The following is a 17,734-nucleotide window of genomic DNA, read 5'->3' on the forward strand; positions in this document are numbered from 1 at the left end:
CTAAATATCTTTATTTTGCATAATAATTACGAATATCACCTAAACGCGACGAGAAAGCCGATTAAATGAGGGCCGAAATTGATTGAGGTTGTAATATTTTACAAAATAAAACATACAAAAACTTTGAGTCCACCATCAAAGCGGGCGACTTCACTAAACGAATAATCGATTCAATTTTCGAAATTTCAATTCGATCGGAACTTGTTGTCGTTCATAATTATGACGTAATTATTGTTTTTTTCACGCAACCCTAAACGCGTCGCTCACCAAACTCATTATGGCCGGCAAAAAATCGCACGTTGGCCCCCCGCGGCGGCGACACGACGTCTTCGCTCAAAACACACCGCATTTACACATTGGTGGACAGTGTTTGTCAACTTTTGGGATGTTTACCCTTTAAAAGGTTCGAATCCTTATTCTTTGAAAGGTTTTTCGTCCTTCTTTTTTTTTTTTTTTTTTTTTTCCAAAACGAGGAAGCTCTTAGCCTGAATCTCCCTGATGGTAAGTGATGATCAGGCCGAAGGTCGAAGCGAGCTTCACTCGGAATCCTCAACCACGGAGGAACTGGCTAGCTTACCTCTAACTGACGGAACACAACAATGCTGTTAAACTTTGTTGTTATGGCGACAGACTTAGGTAAGAAGTCTTCTTCCTTAAAAGAAAAGAAAGCCTTCTTCCTTAAAAGATTTAAATTCTTCTATTTTAAGGTTTGAATCCTTCTTCATTGAAAAGGTTTGAATTCTTCTTCTTTAAAAAGTTTTAATTCTTCTTCTTTAGAAGGTTTGAATTCATCTTTTTTATGAGGTTTGAATCCTTTCCTCTTTAAAAGGTCTCGTAAAATTGCCTAGAACGTAGTGATGATGACTTTTAAATAATTTTGATATTGAACTCTACATTTTTGTTACGTTGTTACATATTATAGAAATAATCGAAATTAACTGTACTTGTATTTGTATCTTTAAATATAAGGCAGATTCATATCACAGCGTGCTGTAGAATACTTGTACTTACTCGTAGTTAACCAATATTTTTTTAAGTTACCTTATTACTGAAAATCTTCCTAGAATTTTCAATTTATTAAATTGCGTAGCAGTTCAAGGGTCCTTGTCAAAATTTCTATAAACTTTAATCTGAATGTTTACTGGGGTGTGGTGCCAGCATATACTTTGAGAACCTGTATCCACCCACTCATATCTATTAGAATCTAAGATATTATCGTTATGATTGAGATGGAGGCACGTATCTTGACATTTAAAGGGCCTAATTGGGAAATTCGCTACATTGACTTACAAATATGAAGTTATAGGCGCTACTGTTTTAAACATTAACATTTATGTCAAACTAGCTTTCCGCCCGCGGCTTCGCCCGCGTGGAATTTTGTCTGTCACAGAAAAACTTTATCGCGCGCGTCCCTGTTTCAAAAACCGGGATAAAAACTATCCTATGTTCTTTCCCGGGACTCAAACTATCTCTATGCCAAATTTCATCAAAATCGGTTGCGAGGTTTAAGCGGGAAAGCGTAACAGACAGACAGACAGACAGACAGACAGAGTTACTTTCGCATTTATAATATTAGTTGGGATGGGATTAAGTTGATGTTAGATAAACTCTTTGATGGAGAGCATATTTCATGGAACAAATACAATTTGAAACAGCTGATGATCGCTTTATAGCGATAAGACCGCCTAAATTGTGTATCTTCGGTATTTCTTTCTCTTTCTTTTCTTGTCTCGTGTGCTGTAAATTAAATTGTGTACCTTTCCTATTCCTTGTCTCGTGTGGTGTACAGCTGGTACTACAAAATATTATGTTCTATCTATCTATTATTATGCGTTTAACTGTCACTTAAAATTTAAGTCAGCTGTCATGGGCCGTGCGCCTGTAACTAAAAATGAAAAGTTAATTGTTTCAATTATTATTATTTAGTCTTATTAATTATGTATGACAAGTATTTCGGAAATGAAAATTTTAGTATTGTGAATGGAAATGATGAATTGGAAGATTTTATATTTTTTATTTTTGCCAATTCTGGCAAAAATAGAAATTAAAATAAAAACCAGTAGGTATGAATGAACCAGTTTGTGAAAAGTCTAAAAACACGTAATAGTTAATCAATAAAGAATTTTTCCTTGTAGTTGTTAAATGTATTACGTCAATTTGTCACGAAGTTGATTCGTCATTTCATACATTGAAAATAAATTCGTCCATAACGTTAATAAGGTTAATATATTAATATCTTTCAAAATTATGTACTACCACCATATTTGTATAAAAATACACATTAGTTTTAATGAAATTATTTATAAATTACAAAAAGTTAATTTTAGATAATAATGGAAATTAAATTACTTGGGCATAATTAGATACTTACCTATATTATGATCGTACAATGCTACTGGCCCTGTACCTATAAATAAATATCCTTGGACATTACACACAGCATTTAGTCACAAAATATACGAACTTGTTCACAAAATGAACAATATTACATAATAAATATTAATATTACCTACACAAATGAACGTTTAATTATTAAATAATAATATAACACAAATAAATATGTTTGTATTGAGTGGGGATTGAACCTGCTACCTCTAGCCAGTACCTTATGAGAACTACGAGGCCAGAGACTAATAAAAAACTCATAAAACTTATTTATTTTAGTGTCCGACCGAAACTAGTTTTACGACCGAAACCGAAACCGAAAACGAATTTCGGCATCGGTGTCTATTTCGGCCGAAACCGAAACCGAAACTTCCTTACAAGGCTCATATTTTAAGGGAAAAATAAAGAAAACGTTATTATAATCAGTCAGTCTTTATTGTTTTCTCTTTAAATTGCATTAAAATTGAACTTATAAAGTGCCTTTTCAACCGACTTCAAAAAAGGAGGAGGTTCTCAATTCGACCCGTATGTTTTTTTTTCTATGTTTGTTACGCGATAACTCCGCCAATTATGAACCGATTTGAACAAATCTTTTTTCGGCTTGTAGGTAATACCTCAAGGGTAGTCCCATTTAAATTTAATAATAGAAAAAACCACCCCCAAGGGTGGAAAATTGGGGATGAACTTTTTTATACGCAATATCTCCGCTGATTATAAATCAATTTGAACGATTATTTTTTTGTTGAATAGGTATTATCAAAAGGGTGGTTTCATGCGAATTTGAACAAAATATTTCACCCCCAAGGGTGGAAAATTGGGGATGAACTTTTTTATACGCAATATTTTTAATTTTTAGTTTTTTTTTGAGTTCACGCATTTGAAGTCGGTTTTTTTTTTTTAAGTTATTACTCTAAAAGGTATCAAATTATCTATTAAAAAAGAAAAAGAAGGATTTATAGTCTAGATTTTTTTTAATTACTCGCAATATTCAGGACATCTACATAACCCGTCCCATGATCGGGTCTTTTACCTTAATAATTTCTCAAAACAAAATTGGTAGTACGTAAGTTAGTATAGCTAATGTACTTGCCACTTGGATACCTTGGTGATAAATACTAAAATGAACTTTAAAACTCTGAATCCATAATATTATCACCATGAAATGCACTATAGTCATTACTAACTACTTAACTAATGTTTGTTTACGTATAGCATTTGCGAACCAAAAAAAAATTATAGGTTAGATTAAACTTCTTCATACTTTTATCAGTCATATTGAATAATTTTTTTTTGTTTACACCCGCTCTTATGTTATAACGACATAAAACGAGATAAAACTTACCAAATTCAAAATAAATCACTCGAATACTCGCCACCACAACAAAACAAAACTAACAGCAAACAAACAAGCGAGCGAATCACGACATTGGCTCTGATCGGATTCATTCACTCATACAACGCGCCGAACATGACCGATAACAGCGCGGAAACTCCCGAATGCACATTCGGTTTCGGTCGTAGTTTCGGCAAGTTTGCCGCCGAAAACGAAACTAAACCGAAACTCGTGTTTTTACCGAAACTCAACCGAAAACGAAACCGAAACCGAACATTCGGTCGGACACTATAAATCTGTAAATAGGCTTAAAAAAACACTTTTTCGCACTTTAAAAAAAACACTCTAATGCCCGTATTCACAAACGATGTTTGCACACGTTGGACGCCACGCGGCTCACCGGTGAGCCTCGAACAATACAATTTCCATTGTGTCTAGCGTCTCGGCGTTCAATGACTTAAGTGAAACAGCAAATCCAACGCACAACGTTGAATAGAGCTCTGTGACTGGTTCACCCTGGGCGTCCACGCGCACTGTTAGACCTCATGGTAATGTTTGTGAATACGGGTCTAGTTGTGAATCATAGTAATTAATAGACTAATCTTATGTGTCCCAAGCATCACATAGAGGCAATCTACTTACCTAACCAGCCCGATGTCTATGTTCATGTAAGAATCTTTCCACCGCTTTTCTTCTTTTTACTCATGTACTACATGCAATTAACTATCTCCCTCGTTCCTTTTATGTACAAGGTACGTTTCTATTAATTTCTCAAACAGCTCACTAACTAAATTGACTCCATAAGAATATTAAAATAAAGTTAATTAAACCTATCGGTGAGAAAATTAATATTAAACGTGCTCACTTGATTATTACTTAATCAGCAATCATTATACCTATAAGGAAGCATTTAGTTATATAAGGTGAGCCTTAAATAATAACCTACTTCATGATACGTGTAAGTACGAAACTATTTAATTTTTTAATACGCTACGCACGTATATGGCATGGTTTTAATAATAAAACTCATGTTACCATAATGTCATTAGTTTTCGGATATTCTTTAGTCTACCAACCGGTCATTATGGAAATCATTTGGGAGGCCTATCGTCATATGGCTGAAATGATGATGATGATTCTTTTAAACTTCTACAAAATGCCGCGCTTNTAAAATCAAACGTAAATTAATGTTATTGAATAACATAAATTAAATAACTTGGTCGATTTCATTGAGGAAACTGATTTCGGTTGAAACATTATTGAACATAATTAATTACGAATATTGATGCAAAGTTTTCTGTGAAGTTTTTATTGGTATCTAATAGCGTCCAATTAAAGCGAGTTGGGAGAAAATACTTTTTCTTGTTGTGTCGACAACAAACCTACACAGTGTCAACCCAACACTCCGCCACAAGAGAAAAAAATACTTTTTCCAACCGACGATCTGGTGAAGGTCGAGGGAAGTGCCTGGATGCGGGCAGCGCAGGACCGGTCCTTGTGGAAATCCTTGGGGGAGGCCTTTGTCCAGCAGTGGACGTCATTCGGCTGAAACGAACGAACGAACTTTTTATTAGCCAGAATTTAGCAATACCCTTAAATCTTATCACAGCTAGTGCCCGCGACTCCGTACGCGTGAAAATAGTTTCAATATTTTCCCCGTTTTCATAAAATTTTTCATTGATGCTGTACTCCTATTATGGGTCGTAGCGTAATAATCTGAAGCCTATTGCCTACTTTGATAAATGGGCTATCCAATATCCACTACAAAAACAATTTTTCAGATCGGACCAAGTGTTCTTGAGATTAGTGCGTCAACCAAACAAACTCTTCAGCTTTATAATATTATTATAGAAGTAAGTATATATTTTCTAATGCACTTCTTTTTAAAGTTTCACAAGCCTTCTAAAAACGACTCAACCATTTAAACATAAATATTATTGACGTTGCATATTATGAACTAACTACTTGGCCGCGCTCTTGGCCTTTAAGATTTACCCACTCGTATTTTTACTAGTGTTTTCTATTTATAATTATGTACCTATGTAATAACAAAAAAATCTATTTACCTATGTATGTTTTCATCCGTTGTCTAGTACACATAGTACAAGTTTTGCTTAATTTGGGACTAGAGATGCAGTGCAAAATGTCCAAGGATATTCATTTATTTACACCACCAGTATTAATATTGGACAATTTTCTTTTTTTTGTGGACTTTTTCCCGATAGGTACAATTTTCACCATGTTAGAGAAAGTACGAGATTTTTTATGAAACTAATTTGTAGTAACTAAGTAGGTACCTGAGTGAGTATTTATAAGTACCTAAAAAACACAAACTATTGACATTAGAAACTTAAAATTTGGTTCAAAGCTTTTTTATCCGACTGCGCCATAAGGAGGATTATATTTTTTATAATGTAGATGAGCACTAAGGTCGGATTTTCTACAATTAAGTCCCTGAAAGGGTAAAACAGTGGTTCATCAATGAGTTTTTGTGATAGACCGCTAACCACGCGGGCGAAGTCACGTGAAAAAGCTATCCTCATAAATGGTGCCTAATTATTGTAAATCTATAAATAAGCTGACGTAATCCCCTTCTCTTATATCACATGGACACTAAACATATGAATAAATATTTTACCTCCATCCATTCAGAATTAACTCTTTAACGAGAACCACGATTGTATATTTCATTAAACAGTTCCTAATTAAAAATAAACAGGAAACCTCCATCGTTACCGATTCCCATACAATGTCCATATGTTACCATTAGCGATAACGAGACGTTTATAGCTCGATTCATCGTTCGGCATAATCGACTACAAAATCGATTAATTTCTCTGAATGTTAATTCGGTCATCAAACAGTCGGGCGGGTCGTTAGACTAATCAATGTATAGCGCTATAAAAATTTATGTCAGTGCGCTGTAAATAATTTCTAGATTAATTGGACTGGGGTATTGTAGTTAATGCATTTAAGTTATTAGTTTTCCATTTAATTGGGCCGTTGTTTGTAAACTGTAGTTACAGCTCAATCAGTGCAAGAAAAGTTACTTTAAATGCAACTTGAAAATGCAATTGTATAGCTAATTTTGAACTATTCATAATGATGGATAGAAAATGAAGCTGACTATCTTTTTGTAGTTGTCTTGTTTTGTAGCTTCTCATTCATATGAACAGCTAACTGGCTAGCTTATATCTTCTGACAAATAATATCTTTGCTGTGATGAAAAGAGACAATAGTGGTGTTAGCGCCATCTATGGGCGCAAGAAAACAACTCATGACGTCAAAGGCGCGGAACCAGAGTGAAGATCGCAGCTAACTTCGCGCCGCTCCGCCCTCCTGTCAACTTAAATCGAACGTTTCAAAGACTCGACAATTTGATCTCGTTGCATACAGTCTGTAAACCTGTCACTTTAAATAAACGTTAAAACCGTAATTTCAATAATAATTAGTCATTGAAGAGACCCTTATTCCTTCATATATTCGAAAGTCTGAGCTCGAAACAAGTGGTTCAGTTACAGCGGTTTGAAATACAGCTGTAGTTTTTATAATTAGGGAGGTATGTAATGATTCAAGTAAGTAAAGGTTAGTAGTAGTTAGGTTAGTAAGGAATAATCCATAAATCAAAACTTATATTTTAATTTACCAATCAATTAAGAATTAATCAAGTTTGAAGAATTGAAACGGCAAATAAACAAAAATCCCCCAAGGCGGGTAAAACCACAAAGTTAATATGGTAAAACCTACATCAAAGATTTGACTTATGGTGTAAGGTACACAGTGTCTTTGTATAAAGGGGCAAATGATTGATGAATGATTTCAGATCGCACTGTTCTTTGAAAAGCAATAGATTTTCTTCTCGGAAAATACATGGTTTTTCAATACTACATACATTTCCGGTATTTTCCGGTATAGTTTCTAAGAAAATTTGCTATCGAACTTTTTATAATGAATGGGGTGGCCTGACGTTAGCGTATTTCTTTATACACATGTTGCAAAGTCATTTCATAAGCGTCACCCGATGGGCTCCGATATGGTGCCACGGCCACACGGTGTCAAACTTTATCCGTAACTATTACAAACCAGTAAGATGATGTTAATAAGACTGTTAGGCTGAGTTGCATCAACTTAAATTAACCGTGACTATAATAATAACCGGTGCTTTTTATATGGCGTTTGACAGATTTTTGACGTTTGTTAAAGTTAAAGTGACGCAGGCCGCTACCAATCGATCAACATGGAAAGAATTGGGGGAGGCCTATGTTCAGCAGTGGACGTCCTATAGCTGAAATGATGATGATGATGAAAGTTAAAGTATGATGGTGCAACCCAGACTTAGTCTCAAGTATAGAAAAAATCAAACCATGTCATAAAATAACTACGATAATTTTCAATGCATGTATGTATGTTTATTGTTTACTTAGTGCCCACAAAACAAGCAACATCTACAGCCCAGTACAAAAAAGGGTGTATCAAAGTGCTTGCCGATGATTTATGGCCCTTATACACGACGAAACCGTTCAGGTATATTTATAATATCTGAGATAATTTGGTCACTAAGTGCACCGCCTTCGCACATTTTTAATATGCGTTCATCATCATTTTAAGCTGTAACTACACTGCCGTCAAATAGACAGAGTTAGAAAATAAAAGTTTATAACTTTATGGTATTTTTTATACCTTTTTACCTGAAAAAGGTGTCCAGAAACCTATTTACCGAACTAAAGTCATTTATTTTCTGTAAATAGGCTATTAAAAAGCGCTTTTACAAATCTCAGCTTTAACCCTACCACTGTTTTGGGACAGTAAATTGACTATAGTGAGAAGAAGCAGCGTTAGAAAATAAGTCACCAGAATAAAACTGATAGTGAAAAAAAAAAACGTGATCGCAGGGTTTTTCAAAACTAAGTAGGTATTTTAATACGAACTGTTATTTAATTTTTCATTGTTCAAATGATAACAATAGTTAAAAGTAGCATCAATCAATAAATACATTATTCTTACCTCTTGTTCAAACCGTTCATTGCTCTCCACTCGTGTCCACTCGGCCTTATTTTGACACTTGACAGATTCATGCTGATTTTAGTGCGCGGGACCTCCTAAATGTCCCTCCGTATGCGAATGAAGTCCGCATTTTGCTGATAATTTACCGACACTCATAGAATTCAGCGAAATAATTTACGACATTACGGCTTTAAATATTTTTTGATGATGAAGTTTTGCATTAACATGTTAAAATATTTAAGTACCACACCAATATGTAGGTCATTTAAATATGGGCGTATCGAAATGAGTAGTAATTAACAATAATAGAGTTCCTTTCGTCGGTTGTACAACGTCATTTTGAATATTGGCATACCAATTAGGCCCGAGGGCTAAAGACCCTCTTCTTTCCCACTCTTGTTGACTATGATTTCGTATATAAGAAAGAGATGAAGCTAGTACACAATTGCTTACCCTCGGTATTGTTTGGGGAGCTCATTAAAGCAAATTAATTAACAAATAGCAGATTATTCTGCCTTGACTTATAAATATACCTACTTTACCGTAGTGAAATAAGCTTGTATAAATATAAAAAATTTTGAGCACTGAACGTCAAAATCAAATCAAATCAAAATAAAAATTTACTTTATTTGTATAGACTAATTAAATAAGTACTTACAAATCAACAGATGCTCTTAAGGAGCCTGCATGTCTCATTCTTTTTTTGCCCTACCAGCGCTTCGAGACAAACATTTGGCAAGTGCTGAGAAGAAGCGCCGCAACAAACAGTCACCAGTGTCTGCCGGTTTAGATACTAAAATGTAGCCATTCTGAAATGACGTTTCTCTTCTTCTTTTTCGTGTGAATTTAACAACTGAGATCATAAGTGTCATACCCTGGGTCTTGCAAACCTAAGCTGCTGAAGCATATTACCAATTCTATGGGAACTTTAAATCTACGAAAGCTAGCCTTAAGCGCCTTAGCCTGCAGCGCAAAATAAGACACGAGCTAAATTCTAGCTTACCTACATCTGATTACCGATTAGCCTAACGACGGCTAAACGGCCTCTCGGCGCCTTCTAATGTCACCAGTTGGTCCGAAGATTTATCAAATGATGTATAAATAACTTCTAGAAAGCTCATTTTAATAATGAAATCCAGTCTTCCGATCTGCCCGATCGTAAACTCTACGATAAGAAATTATGATAGGGTTGATATTTTTATTTATCATTGTTATAAAGTGCATTGATATGACTCCACTTATGACTCCAGTCATAAGTGTCAAAAACATATTCAGGCTATTTTTTTTTTCAGGAAAAATAATCAGATTTCACTTATATCTACTAAAAGCTTTTTTATTTTGATTCGATGATGGAAACTCTAGAATCTAGATCATACTAATATTACATTACTAGCTTTCCACCCGCGGCTTCGCCCGCGTAGAATTTTGTCTGTCACAGAAAAACAATATCGCGCGCGTATTTGCTCACCGTTTAGACCTACCCTGGACTACTACAAACATTTTAAAACCAAAATCAGCTCAATCGGCCCAGCCGTTCTCGAGTTTTAATCAGACTAACGAGCATCAATTCATTTTTATTTATACAATAGATATGTGAAAGTTTGTAAGATGTTAGTTTCTCTTTCCAAGCCAAGACTACACAACGGATTTTCAACCAGGCAAAGCCGTAGGCAAAAGCTAGTTCAACATAAAAACAAACATTGCTTAACATCTAATTATTTTCTATCCCAAACCTAATAAAGCAATGGAAACAAGATGCGATATCTCGTAGATTTTAAAATAAAATATTTTCTTAACTTCCCAAATATTGTAATCTTGGCAACCCTAAGCTGGGAATGTCTAAAATTTAGTACACGACAAACTACGACGCAAAATATTGAGGCGAAATTGATTCAGCACAAAGCTTATTATAAATACGGCGCACTAAAACGGTCTGTATTAAAATAATTTAAATGGAAAACGTCTCGCCGTCGATTCCCGTTCAGAAACGTCTTTATTCCTTCGCGTAATTTACGAGGGGCCATAAACTTTTGTACCAAAAGATCGGTGAATAAAAGTTAGGCAGAAAGCCTGCGCCAGCGCTGGCCAGCTCGCGCTGTACTAAAAAACCGAACGACTAGTGATGTGATGCGAATTCTGGTAGCTATCGATATAAAACATCACTGTTTTTTTATATTTTTATGCAGATTAAGCTAACATTAAATGAACTAGCTAATAATAATGATAATAAATGATAAAGGTCGTAGATCCTTTGAAGATAAAAACGTTATGCTGCGTTCTCCCACGCCTACGTACGCCTTGCTAAGCTTGGAAAAGTTTAATTAATGGTTAGGCATATATCCGCTTAACATGGATATCAGTCTATCCATTAGATCGATCTGAGCTGTACGTTCGAGAAAATCTAATAGATTGTTTCTATGTACGAGTATAATGATAGAGTATATAAATTCGTTCTGTAAGCTTACAAAAATATATTATTTGTTGTCAATTTCAAACTTACCGCTATGGTATCGACTTACCGAGACATGACTGCAGGACAGTTAAAATAGCGCTCGAATCCACCTTCTAATCCAATATCCACTTTCCAGGTGAGAAGCAGGACAAGAGCTTCCCCGTTGTGTATAAAACAATATCGATACCGGTATCGACGCAACAATCACGTCCCTAAATACCAGACACAGCCCCGGCGAGCCTCATAAAATCTTATGATAAGCGCCATTATCATCACAAAGGATGCGTGTAATTGTTTGTCAAATAAATACTAATAAAACTTTGATGTTTATTAAATATAATAATAATTTCGAAAAGGAACTCGCCTTGGCCCGTGATTGTTATTGTACTATTTACGCATTTTTTACGGGCACAAATCGGTTTGTAACGAGTGTTGGGGCAATCGTAATTGGATGATAGGTGATAAAGTATCGATATTTTTTTCAGGTTGTTTGGTTGGCATTTTATGAAGTGTCTACTCGTAACGTTATTACGTTTCGATCTATATGTAAATATGAATCTAGTTTCGATATTTATTGATAGGTTTAAGCGGTTGCGTAAGCTCTAGTAAGCGTTTCTTGGCTAGTTAGTTCAATTAAACTTTGTATCATTAGTGATACAAAGGCTGAGTTGCACCATCTTACTTTAACTTTAATATTCGTCACAAAACTGTCAAAATCCATACAAAAACACCGGTTATTGTTCAAGTTACAGTTAAAATAAATTGGTGCAACTTAGCCTAAGAGCATCTAAGTTGACTCATGCCTAAATCCTACTTGCTAAGATCTAGACTAGCTTATAATTATCATTGTAATTTTTGCAAAATCCAGCTATTTAGCCTTCACAGGGTGTCATATTCAAATTGAAGTGCTGTCCTTCCCAATTATAAAAACAAAAGTGGACCATAATTAGACCGCAATCCTCAGTTTTTGATATCCATACAATTATCTCAGCTCATCCCGCCACAATCTAGGCCTGACCGCAGTTCGGGCTAAGGTCGTGGGCCTAATAATCACGTACATCCCTTCACCGGCCTTGCTGTCTAACTGCTGATTATGTGTGATTTGTGTGACTCACCGCGACTCATCACGGTGCCATTCTGGTAATAAAATATGTTTATTTCCAATCTCAGTCTCTTGAATGTCAAATAATATTTTCTAATAAAGACACGATAGAGATTTTTTTTATCGAATTAACACTTTTAGGAGTCTTCTAGCGACTTGGCCCAGTTTTAGCTTGGTCCACGGGTCATGTAGTTGGATTAATTTTTTTTTTAAATTAAGGGCCAAGGCCCACTCTAAGATTCTAGAGCAGATATTTTTCGATGTCGATTGAAGGTGGGCCTAGTTGCTAGATGAAAAATATTTAAAAATTCAGGAAGACTCCTGAGTGACTCTCTCAATAATATGGTTTTCTAATAAAAGATATGATATAGTTTTTAACGGAATAAACACTTTTAGGCTATGCGATATTAAATTAGACTTTAATGACACGGTATTAGACCAATGTTATTTGCTTTTGCTTTAGGTTTGACTAGAATTTTTGAGATTAATGGTAAGATAGAAAAAATAGGTGTAATAATTTCAGGCCAGTAATCAAATAGTTATTTTGGACGTATTAATGTAGTTTTTGATAAAGTAGCTATATGTAGTAAGTATACCTGTGAACCCTATCATAATCAAAGACAAGTCTCTGCCTTAAATTTCCAGAAATAACGTTATTTATAAAAATCTCTATTTTTCGTAAATTAATCAAAAAATACTTACGAGTGGGTACATCCGTAAGTGACTATGTATTTAGCGCTTCAGAACACTCAAGTAGTTAACTCACATTTGTGGGTAGTTAAAATAATAAAAAAGCGAAATTAAATAGAATTGCTTGATTTAATATAATCAATCACAATACATATTTATTTTTATACAAGATAGGTATACATTTGAAAATAATAATGGACGGATCATTTAGAATGTAATATACATAAGTAGTAACAAGTGCTCTAAATTAATAATACAATTTCTTAAAAATAATAATCCTATATTAATTTGAAATTATTTATTACCTAAATATTGAAAACTATTTACAAAAATAGATTTTACAGATATTGCGCGAAAAAACCTTGAGAAACCAACACTGGTTTTTATTTTTGTATTTATTTTATAAAAATGGAAACTGATTTATTGGGAATTATGGATAATTGACAAATAACAGAACACTGATATTAGTTAAGACACGCTTGAATTCATATGACGCTGCATTAATAGGAGAAAAAACGGTTAAATATTTGTTATATTATGAAGTGATTTATCAAGAATAATAATTGTCACTAACACAGCAATTTCACGGAATATTGTCTACGTAATACTTAGCAAATTAAGTCAGGCCTTTGTCTTAAAAGTTCTAGTCTCAACTCGTGCTCCCGCGCAGCCAATCGTAAGGCAGCTATGCTAGAACTCCGAACATCTTCCGTCGGCACTGGCATCTCGCTGCCAGGTGAGATAGGTGGTGAGAGCGACGGCGATCGGGTCACTTCGGGCGACAGTCGCGGGTGCTCGGGCGACAATCGGGGATGTTCGGGAGACATCGTGGACTGCTCGGGGGATAGCCGAGGCAGCTCAGGCGCTGTTAGGTTCGCGAAGAGAGAGTGGAAGTGCGCAGGAGAGGTAGCGTAGAGCGGCGCGCCGAACAGAGGCGGACGCGATAGCGGAGGCAGATACTGAGCTCCAAACAGCGGGTTGTTTGCGTACCTGTGTAAAGAAAGTAAGGTTACACACTTGTTTAACGATAACTAACGTAACTTTAATTCTGGATTACGGTCTAGGGACACGCAAGACTCGTTTGAAATTCAATGGTACTAAAACAGTTTTAAATTAGTAATTAATGAACGCAATTTGTTTTTATTATATTGTCGGAAATAAATTCGTGACAAATTATTAATGTAACGTGCCCGAATGTAACGCGTTGATGTCTTTGCATTCTGGTCAATTATTATAATAAATTGTCTTGTTTTCCCTGTCCCAAACATAATATTGTTACTAATTAAATATATTAAACTAATTTCTGTCTGCGCTTTCACCCACGCAAATTTTATTATTACAGGAAGTATTTTTTTTTCTTTCAGAGCATAAAAAACAATTTTATAAGTATTTCTACCTTGAAAAATTATGAGATTCCTGAATTACATCCATCCCCTATTTCACTCATTCCAGATTTTTGAAAACAAATGGTAGCCTAGGTAAGGACAGTATTTCTTATTAGTTCATTAAAATAGTTTCAGTAAGCTTGAAAGCCTACCAATGAAAGAAACAGACAGACACTTAAAAAGACGGAATATTTTTTCTTATCTCACCTGAAGGAAGTCAAAGCGTTGTCAAAAGGCTTCCTCAACCCAAAGCCGAGTTGCGATAATGGGTGTGGCGGCACTGGCAGCGAGGCGGACGTCGGCAGCGGCTGCCCGCTCAGGTATCCGCTATACGGGTGTGCGTGAGGCCCCACCTTTTCCTGCTTGCGCCATTTGGCTCGGCGGTTTTGGAACCACACCTGGGGACAATGAGTTCGATTTAAGTTTTGATCCTTTCATCATCATCATCATGATTAACCTATCCTATGGCTGAAACGTAGGACGTCCCTGAACACAATGGCCGGTTGGTAGCGGCCCGCATCCAGATACTTTAGCAGTGGTAGGGTTAATACTAGGACGTGTAAAAGTGCTTTTTAAAAGCCTAGTTGCACAAATAAACATGAGTTTTAGTTCATTTTGATCCTTTAGGAATACCTAATATGTAATAACATAAGATTGTGATTGATAATATAGGTGATAGGACCTAAATTTTTTATTAGCTGTGAATAAGTAGCTTTTCTTATATTCATGGAGAATAAGGATGATGCATAGTATGGCCATAGAGCTATGGCTAAAATTACCTTTAATTACATATTACATTATTTTGCTCCGAAGAAAAACATTTTATAAAAATAGAGCCTTGTTACTTCTCGGCCTATTTGGTAAGATCAAAGTGTTAGTAAGTCGTAAGTCTAAGTTGATATGTAATCCATCGTAAGTAGCTCGTGGAACACTAAGGTAACTAACTATAACAAAACCAGTGTTTTTTTTTAAGGAGTTTGACAGACACTTGATGTTTGTAATATTTAAAGAAAGATGGTGCAACCCAGCCTAAGTGGTTACATGAGACCGCGGTAACAATTGATTTCTATTGTGTCTATATTTGCTGGTACTTGAAAGGGAAAGTAAAAGGTACAGAAATGCCAAGTAGGTACAATATTTTTCTTGGAAATACTCTAATCTAATGGAATCGAACTAGGCATTTTCTGTAGGAGAGTGGACGAACAAGACTGCAACGATATACTTCTGCCAAATAGGGCAGTAACTACATTTGCACGTGTCACTAAGAAATGCAGCCTTCTCCGTAATAGGAGGCGTAGTAATTAACACCCGTATTTACAAACGATGCTTGCTTAAGTGAAGCAGTAAACCGAATGCACAGCGTTGAAAAAAGCTTTGTGATTGGTTCATGTGTCACCCTGTGCGTCTACGCGCACCGTGAGACGGTGAGACCTCATTGTTTGTGAATACGGGCGTAAGTCTCCTGCCGCTACGTTCATAAATCAAATAATAATATCATTCTGTTTCTATCGACTTCAAGCAATTGACAGAGATGCAATTATGTTGGCACTTGATGCAATTTAACGTGGCTGCAATTGGCCCTAATAAATCAATCCCACGCTGGCATAACCCAGTAATTAAGACTTTAACCTGTATGTAACGTTGGTAAGACCCTTATTGGTGAATGGATCCTTGTTTTATTAGCTATATCTTTAAAAATCTGAAATCCTGAAATTTTGAAATTTTGTAATATAAAACAATAAAGATGAATGGAAAGAATAGTATTTAATTCAGTGGTTAGTACAGTCAGCTTCAAATAGTTCATGACACCCAAAGTGGCCATAAAATTTACAACTCAACCGTATTTCAATTGTAACAAAAACGTGTTACGAACTCTTTGGCCACATTGGGTATTACGAACTATTTAACGCTTATAATAATTAAATTTTGCGAGACAATAACATACTGTGACATTATTTTATGATGGCACTGCCAAATCATTATCACATTCAGTAAATTATTTACTAGCGGTTTTGAAAAACTAGGTAAATCCATACCAATCGGCTCTACTCCATACCAAATTACTCAAGAACCTTTCTCACAAACACTTAAATTCCCATTTTAGCGGGCCTTTAATCGAAAAGTCCACATTCGCAAACCGTGATTAAGTGATCGGCCGTTAGACGAATACGGTAGCCGCGTCAGGTTCCCGCGTTTTATATGGCATCTTGAACGTACGGTGACCATAATTTCGGCCGAACAGATATTAATCGCTTTAATCATTTCTTTTAACCGATTAATCGTTTAATTCGAGGCGGTAATAGCGAGCCCAAATACGGCACGGGTACAGTTGACGTTAAAAATGAGCGCAAGAAATTTTTTTTAACGAGAAATTATAACCTTTATAAATGGTTTATAACATCGACATTCGTAGATGAACTCATCTCAAAATAGATAAAACACCTTTTTTTTTTTCAATCAAGTGGCACATTGTATGTTAAAAGGAAAGTCGGCAAACATTCCTTCGGAAAACTTTTAATTTTTCTCTACTGTAGACTTTAAGTCTATTTTCTACTCTCATAAATTATTTCAATCCACTATCTACAACTATTGTAACTGTAATACCTAAGATTTCCTGCCAAACGAACTAAATCATGAGACTGACTGTACCCAAATATGAAACATCAAACTTTATTGGAGTGTGGAAACGTGGGAAATTATTCTAATTGTAGTTGATTAAGGGCTATTTACATAAGGGCATAGCATTCATAGTACGGTTAAAAAAGACTAATCGAAAATTGTGCTATCTAAATATTGTACTCGTATAAAACTCAAAGGTTGACTGACTGACTGACAGTGATCTATCAACACACAGCCCAAACCACTGGACGAATCGGGCTGAAATTTTGCATGCAGGTAGATGTTATGACATAGGCATCCGCTAAGAAAGGATTTTACGAAACTCCACCCCTATGGGGGTAAAACGGGATCCACACGTACGAAGTCGCGGGCGGCCGCTAGTGAACTATAATTGAATAGATTTCTTTTCTTCCTAGATAAGTTACCATATTTTTAACTAGCGGCCGCCCGCGACTTCGTACGCGTGGATCTCGTTTTACCCCCCCTTCATCTATCTTACGCGGTTCAGATTTTTTCATACAAATGTTTTTTCCCGCTAACTCCCGTTCCCGTGGGAATTTTGCAATATCCTGTTGTAACTAAGCTTTAAGTTTACTAAGGTACCTGCATGCATAACTTCTACAAAATGCCGCGCTTTCTATTCGCTGCTACCACATAGCCTATGTTACAAATATATTATTTTAAAAATTTCTAGAAAATAGCATTGCTAAATAAGTATAATATTGTGACAATTAAGATGTGAAAATCGCATTACAGCACCAATT

General features: G+C 35.5%; 1 protein-coding gene across 1 annotated transcript; it reads right to left on the reverse strand.

The window, feature by feature from the left end:
* Positions 1-13,099: 13,099 nt before the first annotated feature.
* On the reverse strand, positions 13,100-14,782 carry LOC114358194 (homeobox protein aristaless-like; the record flags this gene model as incomplete). Its single annotated transcript, XM_028312094.1, has 2 exons — positions 13,100-13,956; positions 14,559-14,782. Coding segments are annotated over 2 exons (606 nt in total), but the record flags the coding sequence as incomplete, so codon positions are not given.
* Positions 14,783-17,734: the final 2,952 nt, after the last annotated feature.

This window comes from Ostrinia furnacalis, unplaced genomic scaffold (genome assembly GCF_004193835.3).
Source record: "Ostrinia furnacalis isolate ACB-3 unplaced genomic scaffold, ASM419383v2 OfSCF3746, whole genome shotgun sequence".
NCBI classification, from domain to species: Eukaryota; Metazoa; Arthropoda; class Insecta; order Lepidoptera; family Crambidae; genus Ostrinia; species Ostrinia furnacalis.